We start from the raw sequence: 22,068 nt of genomic DNA, 5'->3' as shown, positions 1-22,068 counted from the left end.
CAACAGGGAATACAATACCTCAGGCGAACAAAACCACATAACGTAATAAAAATCTAAGAATATGAAGGGACATGCATGCTACTAAGACTATGGGTGAACAACTATAAACTACCTACTAACCTTCTACCTTAATCCTCGACCTCCACACCCTCCTATCAAGGGTCATGTGCTTAGTGAACTGAAGCAACGCCATGTCCTGCCTAATCACCTCTCCCCAATACTTCTTAGGCCTACCTCGACCTCTTCTCAAACTCTCCATGGCCAACCTCTCACACCTCCTAACAGGAGCATCAATGCTTCTTCTCTTAACATGTCCGAACCATCTCAGTCTCGACTCCCGCATCTTGTCCTCCACGAAGGCTACACCCACTCTGTCCCGGATAACTTCATTCTTAATCCTATCTCTCCTGGTAAACCCACACATCCATCTCAACATCCTCATCTCTGCTACTCTCATCTTCTGCACGTGGGAGTTCTTGATTGGCCAATACTCAGCCCCATACAGCATAGTCGGTCGAATCACCACTCGATAAAACTTACCCTTAAGTCTTAGTGGCACATTCCTATCACACAAAACACCAGAAGGGAGCCTCCAGTTCATCCATCCTGCTCGAATGTGATGCGCGACATCTTCATCAATCTCCTCGTTACCCTAGATAATCGACCCTAGATACTTAAAACTCGCTTTCTTGGGGATAACTTGAGCATCAAGCGTAACCTCTACGTCTGCATCATGGGTCACATCACTAAACTTGTACTCCAAGTATTCTGTCTTGGTTCTACTCAGTTTGATGATAATTAATTGTGTTTCTCCAAAATAGTATAATTAGTTCTTTCAGAGTTCTCAATTAATTTTGTACTACCACATATTTATCAATATCCATATGGTGAATATTTCTTTCAAAGAGAAAATTATACCATTATGGTCATGGTCAAAATCATTATAGGCAAGATATGTTGCTTCCATTACTTTTGCCCTATAATAATCACATTGCATTAATATTTTGGCATAATCACAATAGGTACGTGATCAATGACTATTCATGCCATAATAATAGAGTTATTTTCTTATTTCATCTCAAACCTCATTCTAGAGGTGAGTGTGGTATATTCACTACCACTAGCACATTCATATTCTTCCAAGAATGAATATGTACTCATAAATTACATATTGTCACATTCACATCATGAATGAGCCATAATCATCTATATGTGATTTACAAAATTTCTTGTCAAATCAATGACAAACATCACTTTCACGGAGTGAAGGATTATTTTGAGAATCCTTATTATTCTCATTACCACAATGATGACGATTATAATTTTGTCTATTACCACGTCCATATCCATTGATACCTTTACGGTAATAATTTTGTCTTCTTTCAGACTTATTACATATTGCTACCATATTCTCTTAAGGGAATGAGAATGAAGCAAATTCAATGGGACGAGTTTCCACTTATTGTGCTCACAATCATACATGAATTTGATCATAGCAAGACATAGAAATTTTACCACTTCGGGTGGTTATAATTTCTCACAAACTCTATTAGGGTTATAATCAAAATTTATTTCCGTTACTTGTATTTAAAATCAAATTATAGAATTTCAGGAATTTAAAAGAGAAAAATAAGATAAATACTTACCTTAAATCCAAAATTTAATCATAGGAAATTCATGGAACAATTGACAATTATTATGCTCAATCCCAAAGCTTCTACTCAATTGATTAGAGTCTCATGCTGATAAAGTGTTATAAAATAATAAAAGAAGAAGAAGAGTATCGCAGAGAAAAGTTGGGAGAGAGAATTCTTATCGATTTTGGGATCAATTACAATAGAATAGAATTCCTCTATTTATATGAGAAAAGTGACTTAGCTACAAAGTAACAAACCCTAGAATCTCTCTAGAATATAGACATTCACCTTAAATAAAATTCTATTTATAACAGGTTGCCTATTCTACTACAATTTCATGCACATTTTTATATTGAAATTAGATGCAAAGTTGTTAATTAATATTTTATTATTGGTTTTTGCAAATAAATTTCTCTCAAAATTTTTATAATCTTATTTTATTTCTTACAAGAGAAACGAGATATTTTTGATAAACGCTTTTCAGGCGTAATTTTAGTAAAAACAGCACGAGCTAGTCAGTTTTCGGATTGGTCATTCAAAAATAGCCAGCGTTTGTAAAGTCATTGAAAAATAGCCACTATTTTGCTGCAACACGGAAAGTTTTAGCATAATATATTGGAGATTGGAGCACATGTGTATAAACTTCCAGCATATTATGCTGGATCGGTATATACTGGAGTTCCAGTAAATTATGCTGGAGTTCCAGTATATTATGCTGGAGTATTTTTCGAATTTTGAACAATGTTTTCGTTCATATTTATCTTTACATGAAAAGTGGCTAAATTTCGATTACTTTTGAAACTGTGACTTTTTTTAGTGGCCACTTTTAAATCTGTCTATTTTTGAATTTTTCCCGTAATTTTATCACGGAATTAGAATAGTTTAATTGATTGTTTAACTCAACAAAATTAGATCGAAATTGTCATACCTTTTTTGCTCTTTTCCTTATTCTTCATATACTTTTTTCTAAGTGAAAGGCGCATCCCAATCCTTTTTACAAGTTGAGGAACTGAGGAAATTTGTATGTCATTAATTTACAGTTGAGGATCTACAGTACTTATAAGACTTGATCAAATAACGGAGGACAATGGATAACAGTATCTAAAAATGGGTTTACCTGATATCTAATAGTTGCAGCTGTTTGGACGTCAGATGTATGTATTTTGATGCCATATCGTATACCAAGGTATTTATCTTACCACAGCAAGATGTAGTATTGGTGATATTTGCAATTCAATGTGCAATAAACAAAAACTTAGCCAATGGAAAGTAGAAAGAAATTTCTGATTGCCTCTCAACTTCAAAAGATAAATTCATCAGTAGGCTCCAAGAAAAACATGAGCTAGCCCTGGAAGTTACTTGTGATTAGGAGTGTGTATATAGTTTAAATAGAGAGGTAAAATCAGCACGGTTCTTGGCGTAAATGCTGCAGATATAACATAAAATGTGTAACCAGCTAAAGTTTCTGGATTACAACTGAATTGGCTAGGCCGGCTTGCTCTATTGTCTGGTCCAGATCTGAGAGTTGTTTGGGAGGAAAGCCCACCGTCTGCAGTTGATAACTCCTTGGTCCTCCAGGCCTTGATGCATCAATAAACCCTCGAATATCTCTGATTGTGTGTTGGAAGTTAAACCGGGAAACCATTCGTGTACCATCTGCCAGTCTCAGTTGAATTGAGGTTGAAGGCTGTGATTGATCAACAACTAGGCCCACTGATGGGGTTGGAGCTGCGTCGAATGATGAGACAGCACCAATTGACTCAACTTGTTCAGCATTGCTAGTGCTACCTAAAGTTCTTCCCACACCCTGAAATGTAGCACGCCGCTTCTCTGGAACCTGCAAATAAGATCAAATAACAAATAAAAGAAGAGCGTCACTGTGAAGGGCAAGGATGTTTAGCAGCATAATCGAGACCCTTTGCTATTAGAGGAATAAGGACGTACAGGGCAGTCCTCCTCTCTCCTTGTCAGATTAACTCGCACAGATGTCCTCCTATCTTCTGGTTCAAGTTCTTTTGGGCATTCAGACTTCCGGATACTCTGAATTACAGATATCAAAATACTAAGAGCAACTCCGGAGAGAGAGAAAAACTATAAAGCAAAAGCATAAACAAGCAAAGCTCATATTGGTTGGCTCTGCCTAACAAGAAGACCATAAAATTACGCAAGAGATTTATCCAATTCCAACAAAAAAGTCTTGTGAAACGGTTATACAGCCACAGAATATCAGAATTTAGAGCACTCTGCCCAAAAAAGGGAATAAGAATTAAGAGCTTAATTCACTGATTTAAGTTCAACTAGTCAGAGCCATCACACAAAAGAAAAGAAAAAGGTTAAAACTTGGGATATTATGGTTTTACTTTTCCCTATGTGGGGATTGGAAAAAATTGTAGACTGACATATACAAACACCAACATGATAGTTGCAAAACAGTTTCATGATTTGACATGGCTAGGACACAACAAATGCTTCTCGATATATGCTTCTAGGGAGCACCTAAGACACCCTCAAATTTATTTCTTCAGCTCCTTCCGGTGAAAGATCATGGACTAAGGAAATTCACTACTATTGTTGCAAACTTTCTTCCATATCACTAACTTACACGCGATTACCTTCTCTACACATCATAACACTTGAATGGTCTGTGTCCAATTAAAGTACTAGTTTGTTACTTGTATTCAAAATTTCTCTTTCTGAGAAAAGTTTCAGTTAGTCACTAACTTTAAACTGAGGATGTATGTTGGACACCACGATTAGGACCATAACATTTATGTATAACTAGAGGTCCGAGCCTGAAGCGCTTGAAAGCAAACAAAATGTAAGGGGTGTTTTGTGGGAGGGTTTTTTATGAGGGAAACCATGAATTCAGTTCTCACACATAGCTACAGGAAGTAGGCATATAGCTGACGGAGTAGGAGAAGCCAGCATAATGTAAAGACTGCTTTTTGGAACCTACAACGTGCCTCTTTTTTCAATTTTCTACATGCACAATACTTCATAAGTGAACAAATTTCGAGTTGTACAAGATAAACAGTAAGCACGAGGAGTCCTCTGCCTACTCCAAAGGTCATTTCTATATGTAATTCCTAATAAAACCCTTGAGTGGATCTCCGTGTAAAGTATCTCTTTTTTGTGAAGTTTTTGTGTTCTATAGTCTGAATAATGCCATCACATTAACTAGTTTAAAATGGAGGTTTTGACTATTGAAACTACAAGATCCAAGTTGTGCCCAAAGACCTATCTCTTGCACAAGGTAATATTGGGATATAGCTTATTTTTAAATTGCGAAGTTGAATTGATTAAGTTTTCGTTATTTTATGGTTCATATCAGTTTCAACTAAAAAAGTAGAATGGCACAAATTTTATGAAACCCTACTTTAACAAACGGAAGTTTAGTTGAACTCAGCTGAAGAGAACCGTTCTGTATAGTGAATATAAAACCACAAAGATGAAGAACTACAGGTAACGTTCAAAAGGTAAAATCAAGATTGACATTACCTCTAAGAAAGAGGCATTTTCTGGATCATCGAACCTCCGCAAGGGCCCTTCATCTATAGTGAACCCATTGGTCCAGAAAGTGATAACATGAGTAATACTCTCAGGTGGCTGAGGAGCAGCGGACACAGTCTCACCCGTAAGTCTTCTAGCAGTTCCAGAAAAGCTTCTAGAGCCAGAAGATGCAGGAGGTGCTTCAACAGCTGCATATTGTCTAGCTTGATCGAATATTGCATCCACGTTATTTGCTTTAGATGGATCTTGAACAAGCATTCCACTACAAAAAGACTTTAATCAGCAAATTACTAATGAAAGTGCACACTGCATCTCCACAATACAAGGCTGAATAGTATTCAAGTGTATCCATGTAACAGAACATCTTAAGAACCAAGAACTATGCATTTAAGATGTTTGCATTCTCCGTCTCACAACAACAGAACAAGAAATTGGATGATGTAATACAGTGAAAGATGAAGCGAGAACCTGTAGTTAAAATGATCTACATATGCTCATGGACCAGAAACAAATCCTTATACAGCACTGCATGTATAAATTTTTAGATAACAGAACTGCATGCTTAATCTTTCATATTCCAAAAAATTTAGAAGTACTTAAATACATGAACAAATCATAGAGCCCTTTAAACCCAACCTCAACCTAAATCGTGAAATTTCACGACATCGTAATCGTAGGAATACTTCTAATAGTTATTTATTTATTTATTTATTTGATGACCGAGCAATCTGTTTGGGCCCAACCATTAGGACCAACCGCAGCCTTCTCCACTTAAATACCAGGCTTAGTTCGCATGGTGCGGGACTCAAACTTGTGACCTAAGGTCATTAGTCCTGTAGTCCCTCAACCTTGACACTTGATTAAGCCATGGGGATAGGATATTTCCAATTATTTACACCACCAAGTGGCGAAAACATGTAGCATATAGGACACACTAGCAGGAAAAGCATATTGAACCCATAAATTAGACCTGACCCCATACTTCAACAAAATACCTCCTTCTTTAACTAATAGGCCAAGGGTCCATTGGCTTCGAACAAAAATTTACAAAGCGCAAACATGTTACATTGATAATGATAAGCAACTATATAATGCAACATTATGATTTCAAGATACATCATGCAAGGTACCCAAGGGTGTGGCATAGCAGCCAATGAGGTGGAATGAAGATCATGGAAGACTAGGAACCAAATCCTAGAAAAGGCAAAAAAAAAATGATTTTGTTCTAATCCACCTAAGCATTGGTAGGTGAAGTCACCAGGTACCTAGTGGCTAGTGGGAGGATGCAGGTAGCCTACTGCATGGTCAAGGTGATGTTTTCACATATTCCTCGAATTATTGCCTCAAATTTCTCCAATACTAAATTCAAAATTATCATACTCAAACACTTTCTCCAATATTTAATAAAAAACAGAAGTACAACATAAAGACAATTACTTTATTACTAAATATGAAAGAAGCAGTAGAAAACCAATAGTAAAGTAGCAGCAGCAGTAGCAGTAATACCTTTTTTCTCCACCGGTATAATACTCTTGAGGCTCATCGGAGTCACTACCAGAACCGGTAACAGGCCGACGATTCAGATCAGAGAAAGTGTGAATTCCACCAGTTCTCCGCCCAGCAGCAGCAGCGCTGCTAGAGGTAGGAGGGTTTCTAGGTCGAGGCGGAGATGGGGATCGGGAGCGCGACGGCGAACGGCGTTGGGCAGCAACAAGGTTAGCAGCGGCCAAAGCAGGGGCGTCATCGTCGTAGTCAGCGGCGGCAGCGGCAGCGGCAGCGGCAGCGGCGGGGAGGGAATTGTTCTCGAAGAAAGTGGAGACGGCGGAATCCAAATCGAAGTTGTGGCTTTCGAGGAAGAAAAGGGCTTCGGGTTTTGAAGCAGAAGTAATTTCACAGAATGTATTGACGAGTGCTTCTCTTTGTGGATCGGCGGTGAGATTTGCTTGATTTTCCATCTTTTTCTGCTGTTGCTTCTTCGTCTTTCTCTCCTTCTGCTTCTACTAAGAGTACTAGTATGTAGAGGCAGAATTCGGTATATATTCCTTTCTTCAGCCAAAGTTAGAGGTTTATGACTTGGAGAGTTCGAGTCTCTTTATAATTGGATTTATTATGACTTGTAAGGGAAGAAAAGTAAAATCGTTAATATAAATAAATAAATAAGAAGAGAAAGTTTTTTCTTAATTAGTGATTTCTATTTAGGATATTTATTTTTAAACGTATAGTCGTATAGAGATTGGAGTTAGTGAAGGATTCATAGATAAGTCAATTAATTTATTTTACTTTTGCAAATTAATGTGCCTGAATGTTTTAGAAAATAAGGTTTCACATAATATGGTGTCAAGTTAAAATATCTAGCAGTGCACAAAATATTTTAGGAATGCAATGCAAGATGGTATGTTTAATTAATTAAAATATTGAATGAGGAGGCAACTTTATTTAAATTTAAAATTAGAATGTAAAATCATTTTAGAAGCTCCGGCTATTTTTCAAAAGCTAAACATAATTTGGTACCCTCAATTACTATTTTGTATTTTAATGTTTTGCTCCAAAGTGACCTATTGTGATGGGGACTCGGAACACTTCCCGGTTGTGATGGAGCTGCATCAGGGGTCAGCTCTCAGCCCATTTCTGTTTGCCCTGTCGATCGATGGGCTGGCGCGTCACATACAAGAGGAAGTGTCGTAGTGCATGTTGCTTGCAAATGACATTGTACTGATTGACGAGACACGTTGTGGTGTTAAAGAGAGGTTGGAGGTTTGGAGATAGATTTTAGAGTCTAAAGGTTTCAAATTGAGCAGGACCAAAACAGAATATGTGGAGTGCAAATTCAGTGGCGCGACTCAGGAAGAGGACGAAGATGTGAGGCTTGAGTCACAAGTCATTCCAAAGAGGAAGTTTCAAGTACCTTGGGTTTATTATACAAGGGAATGAGGAGATTGATGAGGATCTCACACACCGTATTAGGGCGGGGTGGATGAAATGGAGGCTCGCTTCCAGTGTTTTGTGGGATAAGAATGTGCCACAAAAACTTAAAGGTAAATTCTATAGAGCGGTGGTCATACCGACTATGCTGTATGGGGCAGAGTGTTGGCCGGTCAAGGCATGCCATGTCCAGAAGATAAGGGTGGCGGAGATGAGGATGTTGAGGTGCGGGCATACCAGGTTAAACAAAATTAGAAATGAAGTTATTAGAGACAAGTTGGGGGAGACCCCTGTGGAGGACAAGATGCGAGAGACGAGACTTAGATGGTTCGGGCATGTGAAGAAGAGGGGCTCTGATGCTCCGGTGAGGAGGCCTGAGAGGCTGATATAGGAGGATCGACGAAGAGGTAGAGGTAGGCCGAAGAAGTATTGGGGAGAGGTGATTAGGCAAGATATGGCGTTGCTCTAGCTTACTGAGGACATGATCATGGATAGGAAGGTGTGGAGACTGAGAATTAAGGTAAAGGGTTAGGTGGTAGACTTTGTACTTGTTTGTACTATTAGGTTGTCGACCTGGCCATCCTTTGTTTGTGGTTGACGTTCCGAGTGTTTTTTTTTTATCCCTAGTCTCATGTTACTACTTGTTGTTGTCTTGTGTTTTGGTTTTTTGATTGCATTATCTTTTGCTAGGTTTGTATTTTATTTTTATTTTTACTATGGTTGTCAGATTGGTTTGCTTGTTATTGCCCCCTCTCCTCTCCCCTTCTTGAGCCGAGGGTTTTCCGGAAATATCACCTCTACCTTTAAAGGCAGGGGTAATGTCTGCGTACACTCTACCCTCTCTAGACCCTATTTATGGGAATACACTGGGTATGTATGTTGTTGTTGTTGTTGTTGGTGGTGGTGGTGCTGCTCCAAAGTGACCTATTGGCTATTAGGTAATTAGGTTAAGCTAATCCACCTAATTGTTTTTACCAACAAATAAAAAGCAGTTCAGCCAATTTAACTTAAGTGAATATAATTCTTTACCACAGACAGAATCGAGGAACTTATGTCAACTTATTAGTATCTAATGAATGTGTAACAAGACATAATTTTATGGTAAAGACTACTTTTTTAATGGGTGAGGACTTAAAAGAGATGTAATATCTTACTTTAATGAGACTAAGGCATCTAAAGCAAATTAAATACAGTTTTGTCAGTGAAAAAAGTAGGACTGTATTGAGCTAAATATGGAGTTTATATAACTTACAATTCATAATTAGATGTACTTTGTATATCAACATTCTGAATGAAATTAGGATCTTAGCACTGCCAGACAACAAGAGGATCAAACAAAGAAAACTGCAACAGTTTCCTGGTTGCAGCGTAAGATTTCTCATTGTATTTTCTAGTATGTATAACAAGTACAACTCAAATTAACATAAAGTGAATTCCCACAAGACCATCTTAGGACTACCTTTATTTCCTGGTAGCTTTTGAATACAATAAGCACCTTTTGTTAAGCGTCCGTAGTGGTAAATTGATCCAGTAACACATGGTATATTCGCTCAAGTAAAAGAAGATGCAGCAGAAAATCACTCTTCAATGCCAGGACACTTCCAAAACAAGAATTCAACGAGTCTTATTATCACTTCCAAAACAAGAATTCAACGAGTCTTATTATCACCATTTCCAACGCCTGTAAGTCGAGGGACAACAACAGGTGCACCACGAACCTTTTCAAGGGCGAAGCTTACCCTCAAAGGGCGACCTAGAAATGCCTGAAAGAAAAAATAATGTCAATTCCAAGTTCCATGCCATTCTGACGAGGCTGAAAGGAAATATCACAGTCTATAGTCGTCACCTCACCTTTCCATCCATCGCATCTTTTGCACAGTTGGCCTCTTCGTCTTTTGAGAAGTGAACAAATCCAAACCCTCTTGATCGGCCAGTTTCTTTATCATACATTATTCTCACTAGACACATGAAAACGCAGATGTTCAGGCAATTTAGGTTCAGCTCAGAAATATGTGGGAATGTGCATGTATGTTAAAAGAAAAGGAAAAAAGAAAAAGAATCTTGACAATCAGTATCATGCAATCCAATGTTACTGTCTAATTGTTAAGGAGACTTGAGTGGCTGCAATTTTAAACAATTTGATAGTTAGCCATTACAAACTCTGCAATAAACATCCTTCATCCCAGTATATACTTTTGAGTGAAGCAGTATCAGGGGTGATAACATACCTACTTTGGAAGAACATTCTCAAGATTGCACATGATTGATTGATGAGCTGGTCAATTTTTTCTCTAGTAGGGTTAAGGCGGAGAAAGTTTGTCAGGAGCGTCATCACGAAATGGGCTCTAGGGTGTGAGTTTCTACTCACCCAAGAGTGAGTTCCAATTGAATAATCTCTAACAACTGTGTTCCAGAGGCAACATGGAAAGGTAAATCAAGAAAGGATAGTAGAGGACAAACAAAATTTCCTGTCAATGGCTGCCTCATGTTTGTTTGAAGGATGTGAAAACCCCATAAACCATTTGCTACTCCACTACTTTTATAGTTGGCTGGGCTCCTCATATTCATGTGTTGCCTGCAGAAGATAGTTCTTGAACTTGCGCAAACCACAGCCTAGAATTTTGGGTTGATGTTAAAATCTTTTACACACATTACACTCATAATTTGACGCTCAATCTCCATCAACCAATAAGTTTCACATGAATTTATCTTCATTTAAAGTACTTAGCAAAGAATTTCACAAGGCAGTTACATTTCATAAAGAGCTAAACCCATTGGGGCATTTTATCAAAAAGGTAAAGTACAACATATATATACCAATTATTAGCAATCTGTATTACCTTCTGTTACTTGCCCGAAAGAAGAGAATGCATCGTTGAGCGACTTCTCATCCACAGACCATGACAAACCTGTAAGTAATTTACAATATGATAAAACTGATATATAATATATAACAACATGAGCTGTAACCAAGTTGAAGTTATAGTTATTTGATTAAAGAGGATTAATAATACCAGCGACGAAGAGCTTGTTATTGGGAGGCAGGGAAGAAGCTGAAGGACGAGAGCAATACAATCGCCCATTTAGAATGTTTGGGAGTCTTACAACTCTTCGTGAAAACTGTATCAAACTTTCCTTCATTTTTGTTTCCTTAATAGTAGTAATAAATCTCCAAAGTGACTACTATATGCTCCTAGAAAAAAGGATACGACTTGTACGGTAAGCTCAGTTTATTATTATTTTTTTTTTTTATATAGGTGAATTACATATATCTTCCTCCATGTTGACTGCATAACATTTCCTGGATATCACATATTAAATAGGCATTTTTTAATTACAAAACTACAGAGTCCAAAATTACTAGGATTAAGACAGTCTAATATTTCCTCCCATCACGGGGCGCTGTTACATTTAATATAAATTTATTGGTATGGGGTCTCTGTTAATGTTTCACGATTTCTCAAAGATATTTGCAAGTATATATGGAGTTTTTACCGAGTCTTCGCAAAAACTAGAAAGTAATGCACATCACTTTATGAGTTTGAGGATCAACAAACATTCATGAAAAAGTAATGCATATCACAAATTGTTGAAATGGGTATCAAATTTTTGGAGAGTAACGATAAAGAAAGACTGTTTCCTTTGATAGTAATGGTAACTAGTGTTATTCTTTTGAGAAGAAGAGAATACTAGCAATTTAAGCTAGTAGTGTATACACTTCGGCTGCCGGTTCATCAGGGAACACAAATTCCAATGGCAATATTGATAAGGATTTAACCTTAAGAGAAGATTATCTCTTTTTAACCTTAGCTTCAGAAATGTGCTAGCTGCTAGTATAGAGACCATAAATCTACAACAGGACTAAAACAATTTGCCTCAAAAAATAATGATGAACAATGTGAACAACTTTTTTCTCCTTGAAAAATAAGAATAATTCCCTGGGAGATAACCAGCATGTGCTGATATTAAGCAATTTGTTTGCCATTCTGAGTCCATCTCCTATATGGGATGAATGCGTTTTGATGAAGATATCCAAGGAACAGAAAGCTCTAGATCAGATTTGGGAATGACTTAAGCTTTGGCTCCCAACTCCAGCATTAAAGTGTGATTGATTTCATTTGATGTTGGGCCGACAAATTGAAGTGGACCTGCTCAAAAATAAACAAGCAAAAGGGAGCACAGTTAAACACAAATCAAGGAGCACCTATGCTGAATTACAAATCAATCTGAGCAAAATTGCGTAAATGGGGGAGTCGTCGCTGAGATCAATGTACTTTAGTTGTACAAGAAAGGTAGAAAAAGTATCAACAGGATAACCAGAGAAGATAGTCGTTAATATAGTTATGGTTTTTCGCTTGATGTACTCAATGATGGTTCATTGCAGTGAATCTGTTACTTGTAAGGTATAGGTGTATTAGAGAGGAGGATATATTGGCTACTATACTCAGTAAAGATTGTGCCAGATAAAAAAAGGAATCACACATGAGCATGAAATTTCGTATTAACGTCATCAATAGTCTAATTATGCTTTGTATGTGGAAGAAAATGTCAAAGTTGTGGCCAAAACATGCCTTTTCAAATAGGAATATTGAAAACTTAAGAAGTGGTTAAAACCAATTTTAATGACATACCAGGGCTAAAGTATCGATTCTTTAGAGCCCACTCTTCTCGCAAGGAAGCAAATTTTTTGAAAGGAGCACCTGGGGATTGACAAATGCTTATACAACTGTGAAGCTTTAACCACTCAAAAATTACACGAAAAATGATTGATCTACTAAAGTAACAGGTAACATATGGCTTTTAGGTAAAGGAGCTTTTACCTTCTAATTCCACCATTGCCTTCTTAATCACAGGCTTGAATTTACCTGCAAAATTTGATCACTTCATCGCAAATGCAGTACAGAATCTCAGCGAAAAACCTATTCCCCTCATAAAACAAGACAGGTCTAAACAGAGGTTAGTCTAAACCCACTGGTTTCCATTCCGAACTTGTGTATTTATATATCTGAGAATCTATTACTATATAAAGTTAAACAACAGTGGCATTTGCTCCTCATGCCAGACAGAACTTCGAACTATGTACTAACTCTACATTCTAGATCTGCTTCTGCAGAGAGGTTCGCCATTTCATCGAGCTAACTACCAGTAATTTGATCTGTGGCTCCAAAACTCCAAGACCTTGTCTATATAAATTGGTTACTATCTCTTCATATAAGCAAGGGTTGACAATCCTTCAAACTCAGAATCTCAAGCATACGAGTTGAACTAGGTGTAGCTTTTCATATGATTTTAAACTGGGTACTTTTACTTTTACTTTATTATAGTTAAGGAAATATCTATCTGCTCTTTATTAGTAATTCATTTTTCTTGGTTGATGGTTGCAATATAGAATAGAAAAGTAAGGCACTTGTCCTTGGGTGAGAAATGTCTATATAGATGTCTTGAAATGACTAAAATAGATGCTCCAGAATAGACAAATTCAAACCAGTTTGTACTAGGGTATTCAGCTAAATCTCTCCTAAGAGAAGAGCAAGAGTCTGAGCAGCACAACCAGGCGCTTAAAACTTCATCAAGCTAAGACCTTTGCTTATCAACAGGGAGAATACACCATATATAGAGAACAAGTGAGGGAGGAGGTTGATACCATGTCTCCTTTCCACATCCATTAATGATGTTAGTGCTGTTCCACCGACAGTCCAATCTTCAACTGGAGCTCCCAAATTCCCCACCTAAATATACAAGGGTCTCAGTATAAATTGCAATTAACCAAAGGTTCTGATGCTATAACATAAAAGATAGTTAGAAATAAGGAGACATGGGAACACCGACAGAGGAAATCAAGCCTGTTTTCCCTGAATGAAGAAGTGCTCCAGCCCCATAACCCAATGCATAGCAATAGTTGGAGTCAAAATTTGAAGGCAAACCACATCTGCCCTCATAACTATAAAGCAAACACAGACAAATAACAACTACTATCAGGATAAACTTAAGAAAGTGAGGTACTAAGCACTTTACAAATTATAGGTTATTAAAGCAGAACTGCATAAGTCAAATTGAAGTTGTATCAATTACCCGAAAAAATGAGACTGCCCTTTAAAATGTTTGGTATATGAACTTTCCTTCCTCTTGTTCTCCAGTTCAGCTTCCACCATTTGAATTAGCATTTTCTCGGTTTCTATTTTGGCAACCTGTAGATTTTGCAATAAGAAAGTGTATCAGAAGAGAAAGAACATAGCATGACTTGACTAAATGAGCAATTATCCTATTTTGCCAAACTTTCGTCGAAAAGAAGAAGAGTACCTGGACATTTCCATGTGGATCTCTTTCAAGAAGTAACTGCTCCTGAATTGCTTGTGGTAGGAATTCGAAGAGCTCATGAGACTGGCTTCTGAGCTTCTTTTTCCAATTGCCAGCTTCATCAATAACATCATTAGCCAGTATTTCATTGAGCTCTGCAATCAACTGTTGCACCTGGAAAGAAGAGACATAATCTTAACAAGATATTGCTTCTCTGTTCATGATAATAGACGACTCAACTGAATCAGATGCAAAAGATGAACAAGCTTAAAGGAGAACTGAACGAAATGGAGGCAACCATGATCAGAAGTTATAAAAATTAGAAATTGAGTGGGAATCGTGATTTCTACAGTTGAAAGTTAAAACCTCTGGGATGAAGTCAATCAAGCCTTCGGGTATTAGTATAACCCCATAATTATAGCCAAGTTTTGCACGTTTGCAGATTACTCCTACGATATAATCTGTAACACTTTTAAGTGTTTGCTTCTGAGCTGCGACCTGTAGTAAAATGAAACCTTTGTAAATATTGGGGAGGAATCACAAAACACTTCCTAAAAGGATAATAATTCTAACTTTCATACTTAACACGTTCCTCATTATAAAATAATCTTCATAAACCATGGAAATGAAATTTTAATTGTCTGAATCATCTGGATTACATGCACTGACGTCCCTACCTAGTAGTATTAGTGGTAATATTAAAGTATTTACCTTAGACATGGTATGTATAAAAATTAAGATAAACTCCCTGAATTGAATTGAACTTCAGGAAATAATCCGATTCCCATTACTTCAAATTTTTTTCATTGGCTCTTTAAGAAAACATACTCTACTGGGACAGCAATACGCCAAGTTCCTCCCCAGAAACAAAAGAAATGGATAAAAGAAAACAATAAAATGACTAACAGAAGAAAAGAATGACCAATGGCATCATGTGAAATAACGTTAGAAGTTAGGTTTATCCTCTTCTAATTAAGACCAACACCTTTTGCTGGTATTAAGTCCATCTTATGAGAGCAGCTTTTACAAAGTCAAATGGGAAAAGTGAAGATTCAAACTTCAGGCAAGTTAACAATATGTGCCTCATAATTGAGGCAGTGGAATAGGTACTTACAAGTAACTGAAATATGAGTGGGATGTACAATAATCTAGGACATTAAAATAACTCTATTACCAGAAGTAATACCATAAACTTCGCATGTAGTTACAGATAGCCTCTTGAAAGAATTTACTTCATGAAAAAAGCATAGTTTTCATAATAGATTCATCCAACAGAACAGTTCTTCTCAGAAAACTGCGTATTGGTAATGCAATCTAGGAAAAGATTGAATTCTCTCTTTAAGTTTTGGACACATATTAAGTAGAATATGTTGCATACATGCATGAAAACCATGTCAACGACTTGGCAAACAATTACCTCTTCACCGATGATGGTAATGTTCGGATGCGTCTGTAGAGCACACTCCAATGTGATGTGTGATGCAGCACGACCCATAAGCCGTACAACTAGAGAAACCATAAATAGCATAAGAAAAAGATCACAAATAATGTTATTGATAGTTAATATTAAAATTTTATTTAGAAGAAAACACGTGCTATATTCTCAAAGTTAGGAATATATGAAGTGTATCCCTAGTCGTCTGCAACTTATGTACTTACAGTGATAGTATTTTCCTGTTGAACGCGCATCTATCATGACATTTCCAATCATTTCTGCATATATCTGCACCGTAATTGTGAAGTTGGATAATGATAGTAGCAACCTAACCGAAGTAATCAACTTTGTCGTGATAGTAATTCATTACTAAGAAAACTAAGAATGCAATTGAATGAAATACTTCCATAACAGATTGCATATAAGATAATGACACATAAAATTCTTCTTCGAAACACTATTTTAAAAAGGTATCCTTATCACCTCTACTCGCATACTAGAAATTAAAAAAATTAAAGGTCAAGAGAGAAGTGTTAACTAGATGTTATTTATAGAAGTCATGTGAAGTAAAATGGAGCTAGGCATTAAGACAAACGGAAAACAATTACCTTGCAAGCAGTATCAAATCCAAAACTAGTAGGAACTTCTTTGCATTTCAAATCACCATCAATTGTCTTTGGGCATCCAATAACCCGAGTTTTCAAGCCTTTACTCCTTTAGTTGTACCAAATAAACAAACTCCTATGAGAGGCATGCCAATGATGAATACCATGAGTCAGTCAAATGAGAATACTTACCTGAAGTTCTCAGCTAGAAGACAAGCATTCGTGTTTGAATCATCTCCGCCGATCACAACTATCCCATCTAAGTCAAGTTTCTTAGCTGTTTCTGCAGCTTGTTTGAACTGGGAAAAAACACAACAATAATAATCTGCAGACCAAGTTACAAATGAAACATAGTTTGCATAGAATAAATAAAGATCGGTGTTGGAGTGTGGAATTTGATGGTCCCTATTTGAATATAAAACAAAAGAAAGATAACCTGTTCATCAGTTTCTATCTTGTCTCTACCACTAGCGATCATATCAAAACCACCCTGTCAAAAAAAGTTCAATTACACATGTTCTGCAGAAGTCAAATTAGGCAGAAAATCAAAAAAGAAAAAGCAATAAACAAAGGTAGATATTTTTCTTAATCAAGTTGCAAATGTTCCCAAATCATAAGCTAAACCGTCATATTGCTACGAAAAGCTTTGGATAGAAAAAAAATTTCCCAGAAAAGTCAACATCCACATTTTGTTGAAGAAAAGTGTTCTGAACATGTGCAAACAGACACATACATGTTAACTGGATGGTGGAAATTGAAACATCAACATCATTTCAATTAATGTCATATTTATGAACTTCAACCCTAAAGATGAAGAAACTTCTTACTTGATTTCTGTAAGGATAAACGAAATCTGCTGTCAACTCTACATATTTACAGTTCATTATCCCTGCTGGACCTCCCCTAAATCCGTAGAGTGTGCTACCTTTCGTTTTCTCCTGCAAATAGTCTGGAAGAAAAAGAATCAACTAATGGCTGAGGTACATCCCCGCATTATGTTATGTGCTAGTACCGAACAGCAAAAAATACCATAAAGTAAAAATTATTGGAAAGCACTCACCAAAAATTCCAGAGATGACATTGTGCCCACCAGGTGCCTGTCCTCCAGACAAAACGACCCCAATTTTAAGATTATGATTCAATGTAGCTCCTGATGTGTGACCTGGCAGTAACGACACGGAAGGCTGCCCAAACAGATTTGGGAAAAGCTTCGCTATTTCCCCTGCATTATTGATGTCAAACTAAATGTGAAGCTAAGCCTAAAAGGATTTGTTAAGATTAATGAGCTCTAAATTAGAATAGCGAAAATATTTTGTTATCAGATCAAAAAGGATAGTGTCATGTTAAACAGAATAGAGGGAGTATTTATAATCTCCCTTTTACACCTTTCTATTTCAAACAAATTCAGATCATCCAAGATTCCAACTATTTAAAATCAAGTTTATATCATATATTCAGGTCTTTCATCTTTGTATGAAAATTGAGAACTAATCCAAGTCCATAAATCATCTATTTACAGTTATATATAATTATGAAACTTTATTGGTAAAGTGCAGCATTTTCCTCGCAATATATCTCGTGTTCCATGATCCTAGTGTCACGCGATGTCAGTCGTAATGCTAGTGTTATACATCAAGCTTTTGGCAGTTAGCTTCTATTTCATTGCACATTCAACGGTGTACATTCTAACAAACATCAATTCACCAAAATTCAACACAGTGTATATGCACAGCAGCAATTTCATTGGACAGAATGCAAGTTAGCGATAAAGGAGAAGAGGTTAACCTGGATTTCCAGCGGCAGAACTAGGGGGACCATCAACGACAGAGAATGGATTTTTGAGGACAGAAGGGAGAGGAAGCGATACAGTGAGACGGTTGCTTTGGACTTCGCTGTACGCCGAAGTCGATCGTCCTGGCTCTGCTGCTGCTTTTGCTGTTGCTGCCATTTTTCCTCTTGTGTGCTTAATTAATCCTGTGCAAATGTGTGTGTGTGTGTGTGTGTGTGTTATGTGCGTAAGGAGAAGGAGAAGATGCGAGATGTGAGAAACTTGAAGGTTTTTTAAGCGAATTCGTAGAAAGTGGAGAGTTCGTTATGGAGGTTATGATTTGAATGCCCCTTTTGAACTTATCTTAAGCGGGAGGAAATTGAGGAGTACAAATAGGATCAATTAAAATTGCTATTTAAATTTTATCCCTGTTTAAAGAATTTATATAATATTAACCTGCCGGGTCGTAATTTCCACAGTGTAATTTGCCCGTTCATCTTTTTCAATTTATTTAAAAAAGAATGATAATTTTCTATTTTGAAAATAATTTAACTTTAAATTTCTAATTCTAAGAACCTATAAATTTGTTACTAGTAGTACCTTATACATTAACCCACGCAACAAGCTCTTTACGTTTTATAATTATTTCATTGTTTTGTTTTAATTTATGTGCTACTATTTTATTTTACATTTTTTATTTTATTTTATGATCACACAAGTTTAATAATGACACTTTATAAAATGGAAAGTTTTAAAATTCCTTCTCGTGAATCGACAGAGTTGACATAAAAAACGGAGGGACTATATATATATATATTTTTTCCATGAATAGAAGCTACTATTGTTGAAGTGCGGCAGGAGCTTAAGCTGAATCTTCATTCTTAATGGTGTTTTAGCAGAGAGCAAAGAGAGGTAAAGCTACTATCGCCTGCTTTGCTTCTGTTTCATTTGTTCTTCGTCTGAAACATAGGGTTTGTTGGATTATATATAGCTGTATCTGTAAATGGACATTACTTTACTTATTGAGGGCTACATTGTTTTATTTTCCCGTTTCTCATAAATTGTGTATGGAATTGAACTCTTTGTTGGGAATAAACCCCTTACCAAAATAATATTCACGGTAATAAAGCGGAATAATAATGTAGCACCGAGATACGGTAATTAACAAGAATAAAAGAGTAACAATGACACCAAAATTTTTACGTGGAAAACCCTTCTGAATAAGGGAAAAAACCACGACCCCGAGAGGAGCAACTGATATCACTATAGTAAGGAATTTTACACTTTGTAGGTCGGAGGTAAATACTCCAAAGACCACTACAACACTCAAAAGAAATAACCCTCTTTTGATATTCCCACCTCACTACAATATCGCTCACTCTCTATTTTCCTCACAGACTATTTTCTTATACCTTGTCTGTGAAACCTCACTCTTTCTTTCTCTCTTTGTTGGTGTGAAGAAATGAGAGTTGAAGCTCTCCTTTTATAACCAAAGCTTCACCCTCTAAAGCCTACAATATTTGACAATTTACACACACTTTTCACAATTCAACAAAGTTGGCTACCAAACCAAAGAAATTCAACAAGGTTGGCTACCAAACCAAACTAATTCAACAAGGTTGGCTACCAACCAAACCAAGTCAACAAGGTTGGCTACCAAACCAAAGAAAACTCTTATTAGGCACATGCCTAATACTTCTTCAATGAGATGGACATCATCAATCTCCCCTCCAGTCTCATTCATCTAGAGGAGGTAGCACTGTCTTCTAGTTTGAGTGCATGCCGACAAGTTCTTTGCATAGCTCGAACTTGTTCCTTGGTACCACCTTGGTCAGCATATCTGCGGGATTCTCACTTGTAGAAATCTTCAAGATTTTTAGAGATTCATCATCTACCATTTCTCGAATCCAATGATATCTCACATCAATGTGTTTGGTCCTTGCATGGTACATAGAGTTCTTGCTAAGGTCTATTGCACTTTGACTGTCACAATAGACGACATACTCCTTCTGATGCAATCCAAGCTCTTGAAGAAATCGCTTGAGCCATATCATCTCCTTGCCAGTTTCTGTAGCGGCAATGTACTCTGCTTCAGTTGTTGAAAGTGCAACGCACTTCTGCAACTTAGACTGCCATGATATAGCTCCCCCTGAAAATGTAAATAAATATCCAGTAGTAGATTTTCTGTTGTCAATGTCACCTGCCATATCAGCATCTGTATAGCCCTTCAAGATTGGATCAGATCCTCCAAAGCACAAACAATCTCCCGTGGTACCTCTCAGGTACCTGAGTATCCACTTGACTGCTTCCCAATGTTCCTTTCCAGGATTTTCAAGAAACCTGCCTGACAACACCAACTGCATGAGCAATATCAGGTCTAGTACATACCATTGCATACATCAAGCTTCCGACTGCTGAAGAATAAGGAACTTTAGCCATGTTCCCTTTCTCCTCCACTGTTGTAGGACACATCTTCTTACTCAACTTTAGATGACCAGCAAGAGGTGTGCTGACTGGCTTAGCATTCTTCATGTTGAAGCGTTCTAGTACACGTTCAATGTACTTCTCCTGAGATAGCCACAACTTTCTACTTGTTCTCTCTCGAACTATCTTCATCCCTAGAATTTGTTGTGCTGGGCCCAAGTCCTTCATATCAAATGACTTGGACAGATCTCCTTTCAACTTTGCTATCAACCCCTTGTCTTTTCCTACAATTAACATGTCATCCACATACAACAACAATATAATAAAGTTATTCTCAGAAAATCTTTTGAAGTATACACATGGATCAGCATAGGTCTTTAGGTATGTTTGACTTTTCATGAATAAATCAAACTTCATGTACCACTGCCTTGGTGCCTGCTTCAATCCATAAAGACTCTTATTCAATTTGCACACCATGTGTTTCTTTCCAGCTACTTCAAATCCTTCTGGTTGCTCCATATAAATCTCCTCTTCCAAATCTCCATGAAGAAATGCAGTTTTCACATCCAACTGCTCCACTTCAAGATCTAGGCTAGCTGCTAAGCTCAAAATTGTTCGAATAGAAGTCATTTTAACAACGGGGGCGAAAATTTCGTCAAAATCAATACCTTTCTTCTGTTCGAAGCCTTTAACCACCAATCAAGCTTTGTATCTGACCAGCTTGCCATCTCCATCTTTCTTGAGTTTAAAGACCCATTTGCATTTGAGTGGTCTTTTACCCTTTGAAAGTTCAACCAGCTTGTATGTGCCATTTTTCTGTAGAGATTCCATCTCTTCTTGCATAGCTTTCATCCACTGGTTCTTTTCTGGATGGGACAACACCTCCTTAAGACTTTCTGGCTCCCCCTCATCACTGATGAGGACATACTCTATGGAAGGATACCTGCGTGACTCTACCCTTGGCTTCTCTGATCTCCTCAGAGGTTGAGGTTGTTCTTCTCCCTGAGTGGGGTGCTCCACTTCCTCGACACCTTCATCAAGTTGCTCCCCCTGCTCAATAACCTCACCAGGTTGCTCCCCCTGCCCGGCAACCTCTTCGGTCGTACTTTCTGCACTTGTGGGATTGTTAGAAGTAGAAGGAATAGTAACAAAGTTAGGAATTATACCATTCTTCGCCTTTTCTGACATATCAGCAGCAGTTCCAACTTCACTTTCTCGGAAGACTACATCTCTGCTTCTGATGACCTTCTTCTTTACAGGATCCCACAGTCTGTACCCGAACTATTCATCTCCATATCCGATAAATATGCAGGGAACAGATTTATCATCCAGCTTTGTTCTCTGCTCTTTTGGTACATGTGCAAAAGCTCTGCAACCGAACACCTTCAGATGCGAGTAGGACACCTCCTTGTTGGTCCAGACTCTCTCTGGGATTTCAAACGCCAACGGAACCGATGGACTCCTATTGAT

The 22,068-nt window shown here is 37.3% G+C and overlaps 3 protein-coding genes across 3 annotated transcripts; all 3 read right to left on the bottom strand.

Annotated features, from left to right (window-relative positions):
* Window positions 1–2,900: 2,900 nt before the first annotated feature.
* On the bottom strand, window positions 2,901–7,224 carry LOC107779032 (plant UBX domain-containing protein 4). Its single transcript, XM_016599374.2, has 4 exons — window positions 6,654–7,224; window positions 5,136–5,409; window positions 3,582–3,677; window positions 2,901–3,474 (listed from the first exon to the last, which is right to left on the bottom strand). Exons 1-4 carry the CDS (start codon window positions 7,100–7,102, stop codon window positions 3,094–3,096), a joined length of 1,200 nt encoding a protein of 399 aa, XP_016454860.2. The 5' UTR covers window positions 7,103–7,224; the 3' UTR covers window positions 2,901–3,093.
* A 2,169-nt stretch (window positions 7,225–9,393) lies between these two features.
* Window positions 9,394–11,471, bottom strand: LOC107778994 (glycine-rich RNA-binding protein 4, mitochondrial-like). Its single transcript, XM_016599330.2, has 4 exons — window positions 11,084–11,471; window positions 10,910–10,978; window positions 9,921–10,027; window positions 9,394–9,832 (listed from the first exon to the last, which is right to left on the bottom strand). Exons 1-4 carry the CDS (start codon window positions 11,208–11,210, stop codon window positions 9,719–9,721), a joined length of 417 nt encoding a protein of 138 aa, XP_016454816.1. The 5' UTR covers window positions 11,211–11,471; the 3' UTR covers window positions 9,394–9,718.
* Window positions 11,472–11,692: 221 nt separating this feature from the next.
* Window positions 11,693–18,504, bottom strand: LOC107779039 (pyrophosphate--fructose 6-phosphate 1-phosphotransferase subunit beta-like). Its single transcript, XM_016599383.2, has 16 exons — window positions 18,192–18,504; window positions 17,467–17,628; window positions 17,234–17,355; window positions 16,843–16,896; window positions 16,599–16,705; window positions 16,410–16,515; window positions 16,026–16,089; window positions 15,784–15,872; window positions 14,733–14,864; window positions 14,370–14,540; window positions 14,142–14,257; window positions 13,899–14,010; window positions 13,714–13,798; window positions 12,890–12,934; window positions 12,701–12,769; window positions 11,693–12,217 (listed from the first exon to the last, which is right to left on the bottom strand). Exons 1-16 carry the CDS (start codon window positions 18,352–18,354, stop codon window positions 12,141–12,143), a joined length of 1,674 nt encoding a protein of 557 aa, XP_016454869.2. The 5' UTR covers window positions 18,355–18,504; the 3' UTR covers window positions 11,693–12,140.
* Window positions 18,505–22,068: the final 3,564 nt, after the last annotated feature.

This window comes from Nicotiana tabacum, chromosome 10 (assembly GCF_000715075.1).
Source record: "Nicotiana tabacum cultivar K326 chromosome 10, ASM71507v2, whole genome shotgun sequence".
NCBI classification, from domain to species: domain Eukaryota; kingdom Viridiplantae; phylum Streptophyta; class Magnoliopsida; order Solanales; family Solanaceae; genus Nicotiana; species Nicotiana tabacum.
The sequence above is the reverse complement of the archived record's forward strand: the minus strand, read 5'-3'. Positions and strand labels throughout refer to the sequence as shown.